The sequence below is a fragment of the Thrips palmi genome, unplaced genomic scaffold, assembly GCF_012932325.1.
Source record: "Thrips palmi isolate BJ-2018 unplaced genomic scaffold, TpBJ-2018v1 HiC_scaffold_1, whole genome shotgun sequence".
Lineage (NCBI taxonomy): Eukaryota > Metazoa > Arthropoda > Insecta > Thysanoptera > Thripidae > Thrips > Thrips palmi.
The window spans coordinates 7,787,977-7,794,076 of record NW_023144620.1 but is presented as its reverse complement, the minus strand read 5'-3'; the positions used below and the strand labels follow the sequence as shown (position 1 = coordinate 7,794,076).

Genomic DNA, 6,100 nt, shown 5'->3' with positions numbered 1-6,100 from the left:
TTTCTTAATTAGTTCAAGAGAAGGCTTTTACGCCTGGGAGTCGGTCTGGGCGGTCTCCCCGAGCACGCGGCGCCCCGCTGCGCACCGCAACAAACTTCGACACCCCTGTCACTGGTATCGCCCCACGACCATGACCCCCACGACCATGACCCTATGACCGCGTGTTCGGCCAGGCTTCGCCGCCCTGTCCACACACACACACACACACACACACACACACACACACACACACGCACAACGCGACCGCGGCGACAACGACGCGGGGGCCTTATCGCCGCCGTGCGCCAATCACGCACGTGTCACGCTGCGCCGCGGGGGAGTGGCCGCACGCACACACACACGCACGCACACACACACACACGCCGCCATGTTTCGTGTCAAGCGTCGCACGCCGTGTGTTATACGCGTTATACGTGACGGAAGTTGCCACCTACCGCCCAGTGAGCCTGTCCCCGTCGTGATGGCCCCGTTGTTGCTGCGAATGTTGTTGTTGTTGTTGTTGTGCCGGTATGCTCGCGGCTGGTGCTCACGCCCCGCTTGTCATGTCCTTGTTGCAGGTACTCGGCCCGGGACTGCACCGCACACCACGTGTCCGACTTAGTTTCGAGTTACTACTAGTTGCACCTCCGCGACGTCCGTCCGTGACGTCTGAGGCGTCTGTCACACTGACACACGGTGAGCGGTCGCACATCCGTCTTCCCGCACCGCCATAGAGAGAAAGGAAAACAACGTAGAGTTGACAGCAAAAACAAAACAGCGGCGGGTCCAGGTGAGGTGCGTGGTGCGAGTTGCGAGCGGTGGCGGGGCTCTCAGCCCGTCTCAGCCTCAACGCGCCGCGCCCGCCGCGCGTGAGGGTCGGCCGGGTTGCCTACCCAGTCGTTCGCGGGCGCTCCACGCGGCCCATCTGCGCGTCGGTCACGGCGGCGTCCGGCGTCGACCGGCGCGGCCACTCCGCGTTTCGCGGATCGCCATCCAGTGGGTCGTCCGCGGGGCGTCCGTGGTTTGCGGCAACGGCGCAGCCACTCAGAGGATTTCCCACCCTTCTCTCCACCAAAGAACGCAAATGTTTGGCGAGCTTGACGGGCTGCTGTCCGCGTCCCCGGCGATGCTTCCATCCGCCGGGCTGCTCTGCTGCTGCCATCGCCGCGCCCCGGCACGGCCCCGGTCCCCGAACCGATCAATTAATTAAAAACGAAAGTCGAGCCTGCTGATCACGTTGCTCGTCCTAATCCCGCCGGCAGCCCGCGGGGCCCGGGCCAGGCAGGCGGGGCGCGCAGTGCCGAACGTAAATAAATGAGCGCCGCTTGGCGGTGGCGGCAGCAGCGGCGGCGGCGGCGGTGGAGGCGGGGAGCGCCAGCGGATTGTCTGGGTGGCCCTCGAGTGCCGCGGCACGCCGAGCGGCACGCCGCCCACAGCGCCGCCCGCGCAACACAGAGGCAGCGCGGACGACAAGACGACAGGACGCCGTCGCGCGCACGAAGATAAACGCGGACAAAAAATAAAACAAGTGGCAAGAAGCCGTTTTCCGCGTTCCGCGCGGTGCTCGGGGCTGCGCCGTGGCTGCTCCTTTGAAGACTACAGTGTGCTCGGCACGCTCGGCGAGGCCTTCGGCCTGCCGGGGACCGACAGGGTGGCCGACACCTGGGGCCTCCGGGAGCAAGGGCGCTGTGCGACGGGGACGACGGGGACCCCACGGCCGGCAAGTTGGAGCTCAGCCAGCCGATATTAATCACGGCGTACCGGCAAATGAATAAACGAATGGGACTTGGCACGCAAGGCGCGGTGTGGCGGTTGCCTGGAGGTTGCGGTTCGAACGGCAACCGCGTGGCGCGGCGGCGCGGCAGTGTGGGAGAAGGGCTGGAAGGCGCCGCGCGCTGCGCCCCGAGGCTCGCGGCTTTGACGCGAGGCGTGAGTCGGGCGAGGCGAGCGAACTGAGCGCGGAGCGCGGAGCGTCTCCCCGACAGCGAAATAATACTGGGCGAGTTTGTCTGTCTTGTGCCGCCAAAAGTTTGAGGCGGGGCGGGGGCGGCCCGGCCGGTGCCCAGGGCGGCAGTGCCGCGGCGGGGAGAGGGCTGGATGGCGCCTCCGCTCACGCCTCGCGCACGCACCTGGCGGCCGGGGAGTGGGGGAGGGGGGAGGCCAGGGCAGACGTGGCGGTGAAATATTAGAAAAAGACTGAAGGCGGGCGGAGCGGGCCGGGCCTGCAGGGTCGCGGCGGCCGGGGCATTATCTAGGCTTTCTCGGGCTTCGCGGAGAGCGGCGCGCCGGCGGCGGACTTTGCGGAGCCCCTGCCCGGCGGAGCGGTGGAGCCTCTGCTTTCATTTGGCTGGTCCGCGGCACGCCGTGTCGCCCGGCCGCCAAGGCCCCGCCGCGCCCTGCAGACCGAGGCCCCCGTCGGCCCGTGACGCGGCGTGGCGCGGCGTGGCTGGCGCTACCCTTGGCCTTCTCCTCGGTGGGGCTTCGTCTCAGGACCCCTCCGCCCCGCCAGCCACCGCCCTCGCCGTGGTGACACCGTCTACTACTAAATCCAATTACAACCCCCACTCTGTGGGAACAGTGTCAGTCCGCCGCGCCCACCGCGCCTCTCCTGCACACCTGCTACGCGAAAAGTCGCGCGGCGGACGCACTGTAAAAAATCAGTGGTAAATATGTCTTCCCATTCCGGAGTAAATTTCTCCTCGTGGTCAGGGTATACGCTTCCGCCGATACATGTATGGAGACAAAGTGTTTACGTGTCCATCCGGGAAATTTGCATTGCCATTGAATAAGTAAATTTACTCTGTGGATAGGTAAGTTCTTATTCACGTTCATGATAGTAAAATCACTCATTCCATTACGCTGTGAATATCTGCGTTTGGATGTGCGAAACATCTTCCTCGATCCAAGGGGGTAAATTTACGCACGCGTGGACGCGGTGAATATCTGCGTTTGGATGTGTGAAATATCTTTCTCGATCCAGGGGGGTAAATTTACGCTCGTGTGGACGCGGTGAATTTCTGCGTTTGGATGAGTGAAACATCTTCCTCGATCCAAGGGGGCACGCGCGGACCAGGTTGGATAGGCTGACGGCGGGCCGGTCTAGTACCGCGCCTCTCCCGACCTTCGCAGGCAAGCGTCGCGGCGCAATGAGATGCGGTGCGGAGTCCGGAGCGAGAGGATCATGGTTCGAGACGCGGGCCCATCACTTCAGACTAAATGGATTTCATCACGTGGGATGTACTCTGAGGTACAGTTGTTCTCTCCCATCACTCTCATGCATACCCTTGGCCTCGTGATCGTGTAAAATTTCAATTTTGCCCCCCGCGAACCCACCTAACATAGTTTTCACACCAAAAGGACAAATTTACCCCCGTGGATCGAGAAAACATAATTTACACATCAAAAGGACAAATTAACCCCCGTGGATCGGCAAAGTCACATTTTCAAGTCATGTATGCGCGAATTTGCTCTTACACAGTTTAGCATTTTTTCCCCAGTCATGTAGGGTTACTTTTACCCTCTAATGAGATGCGTGAATTCGCCAAGCCATGGACCGTTGACAAGCGTTGCGCGGTCCAGATTTGTAAATTTACCCTCGAAATTTTTTACAGTGCGGGCCTGCGCGGCCTGCGCGGCCTGCGCGGCCTGGGGTGTGAAGTGGGGGCGTGGGGCGGCGCCGCGTTGGCGGTGTCCACCCCAAAGGTGTGACCCTGCCCGCGCCAGCGCGCCAGGCCGGATCATCTCTAAAGCTAACCGGGCATTAATGTGGAAAGAAATCCATTAGCAATTTAAATGTGGTCCGCGCCGCCGTGGCCGCGAGTCATTCCATTTAGTCTCCTGCAGCGGCAGCGCGAAGTGAGAACGCCAGCGGACAGCTGCGTGCGATGCCAACACCCCGACGTGGAGGACGCCGGCGTGGAGGACGCCGGCGTGGAGGGCGTGCAGGGATGACTGCGCCTACACCCGCTCGCTTTCCTTGTCCAGGTGGCGGCGATGCCGCGGCGTGCCCCCACCCCCGCTCCGCGCGCACCGTCGGCCCCACGACGACGCGTGCACCAGAGGGCGCGCAGCAAGAGCAGAGGTCCAATCGTGTTTGTGTGTGCGCGCGTGTGTGTGTGTCTTTACAAACAACGTGGACTAACAAATTTTGCAAGTTTATCTCTGTAACACTCGCAACTGACACAGTAATGAAATGTAGCGAACAAGCTTTGTTGTGGTGTTTTGTGTTTGTTTGTTTGATCCGCCTGGTTGCGCAAGAGACGCGCATGCCACTGCCCTAAGCAAACCGATCGCGAAAGTCACATGGCGGTAAAACTTGCGAGGTAGCTCATCGCGGCTCATTGCGACGAACGGGAAGGGGAAGTCCTCGCCCGCCTTGTCTCACTGGTTGCTGGTGGTCTGCAGATGCCGTCTGGCTGCGCGCGCGTGTGCTCCTGCGTACGCGGCAACAAGACGGGACTCAGTTGGACGGAGGATGACGCGTCCAGCAATTCAGACAGTTCGGTGCCAGGTACACTCTTTCTGGACAACCTTTATCCGTTCTCTATTTCTATTATTCGCCGGGGCGTATCTCTGTCGTTGTTACTACTGTAGGCGCAGTAATTGTTTACTTTTCGATGTGCGCTACGCCGTCTCGGTGTTTTCGTATTTTGGACGCGTCTGTTGTTTGCGTTCTCTGTCGCCACTTGTTGTTTGTCAGCTTGTGCATGTGTGCCTGTTCATGATATGTTAATTTTTGTGATTGTTGTCGTTTGTTAGTTTGTTTGTTGTTCGTTTTTGTGTTGAATTGTTGTGCATGTATTATTGTGTGCATTCTTTCCTTCAGTGTTTCATACATAAGTAGATTCAAACCTGCATGAAACTGACCGAGACCAGCATTTCGGCCCGTCAGTTAGTTCTATGTCTCTCTCTTTCGCACGTTTTTTTTCCTCACTGTGCAGCGTCATTTCTCTCTCTCTCTCTCGCTAGGGAACGAACGAAGGTGGTGACCAGTGCCCGGTTGTTGCAGGGCCGGCGGAGAGCGCGCCTCGGGGCGGCCGCGGGGGGGAGGGCCGGGAGAGCGGCAGCATGGAGGTGGTGGAGCACAAGCACGGCGTCCTGGCCGCCTTCCTCAACTCCCTGTCGCCGGCCAACCTGCTGCGGGGATGGAAGGCGCGCTCCAAGAGCCACCAGGACTGCTCCATGCCCAAGGTGGAGCGAAGTAAGTGCAGCTAAAGTCGCAATACTTCCTACCCCCACCCCACCCCGCATCAAGACTGGTTACGCAATTATGAAAGGGGACGGGACGGGCAGCCTCCGGGTGATTAAAACTCAGAAACAAGGGGCAGGAACGGGAAACCAAGTCAAAGTGACAACAAAAAACCAATTTCGCAGCAATCAGGCGCTCCGGCCAGGAGGAAGGGAGCAAGTTGAGGAAGTTGATGGCCGGCGGGTGATGGCGGCGGCCGGCAGGCGGACAACAGAATCAGAGAGTCTCCTCCACTGTCTGGGCCGCTGGGCCGCTGGGCCGCTGGGCCCTGGGCCCTTGGCTGGGCCACTGTGTGGACTCGGTGACACTGTGTGATCAGGGCGGAAGGGTTGACCAGTGGACGTGGCCGGCCCTTTGGCCCTGCCGCCCTTTCCTGCGTCGTTAGGGCTGCCCTTTCGAACCTCATCACGCCGAAGGGCCGCGCCGCTCCACGCCAGGCAGGGCAGGGCCCTGCGAGGAATAATAAATAATTCCTTTTTGGAAAGGATCCGAAGGAAAGGTTGTCCCCGGACGACGACGACGATGCCGGCCTTTGCACTGCGAGACGGCGAGGCCCGCGCCGGACCGCGCCGGACCGGGCCGAACCGGGCAACCGGGCCGGACGGACGGACGAAATGGGATAACGCGATGCCGCCTCATTTCGAAGGGATCCTTCCGTCGCGCCGTCTCTCTCGCACTCACGGGGCGTCCCGCAGGGGTGCGAGAGAGACGGCGTCCTTCCGCGCGGCTTTGTCCCCCTCGTCGCGGACATCCGCTTGCCCCCGGCTTGCCCCCCGCTTGTCGCCTCGTTTGGCTCGCGGTTCGAACACACGCGTCCGGGTGGGGCCGCATGGCCGCGCCGCGTGGCCGCGCCGTGCAGCCAACCAAGCTCTT

General features: G+C 61.3%; 1 protein-coding gene across 1 annotated transcript in view; it reads left to right on the top strand.

Moving 5' to 3' along the window:
- Positions 1-563: 563 nt before the first annotated feature.
- The window catches only part of LOC117640128 (serine/threonine-protein phosphatase rdgC), a 26,673-nt gene continuing 21,136 nt past the window's right edge, over positions 564-6,100 (top strand). Inside the window, exons 1-3 of the mRNA XM_034376430.1 lie at positions 564-675; positions 4,384-4,489; positions 4,988-5,179. Coding sequence (XP_034232321.1) covers positions 4,384-4,489; positions 4,988-5,179 — 298 coding nt within the window. The 5' untranslated portion in view covers positions 564-675. The remainder of the gene's footprint in view (positions 676-4,383; positions 4,490-4,987; positions 5,180-6,100) is intronic.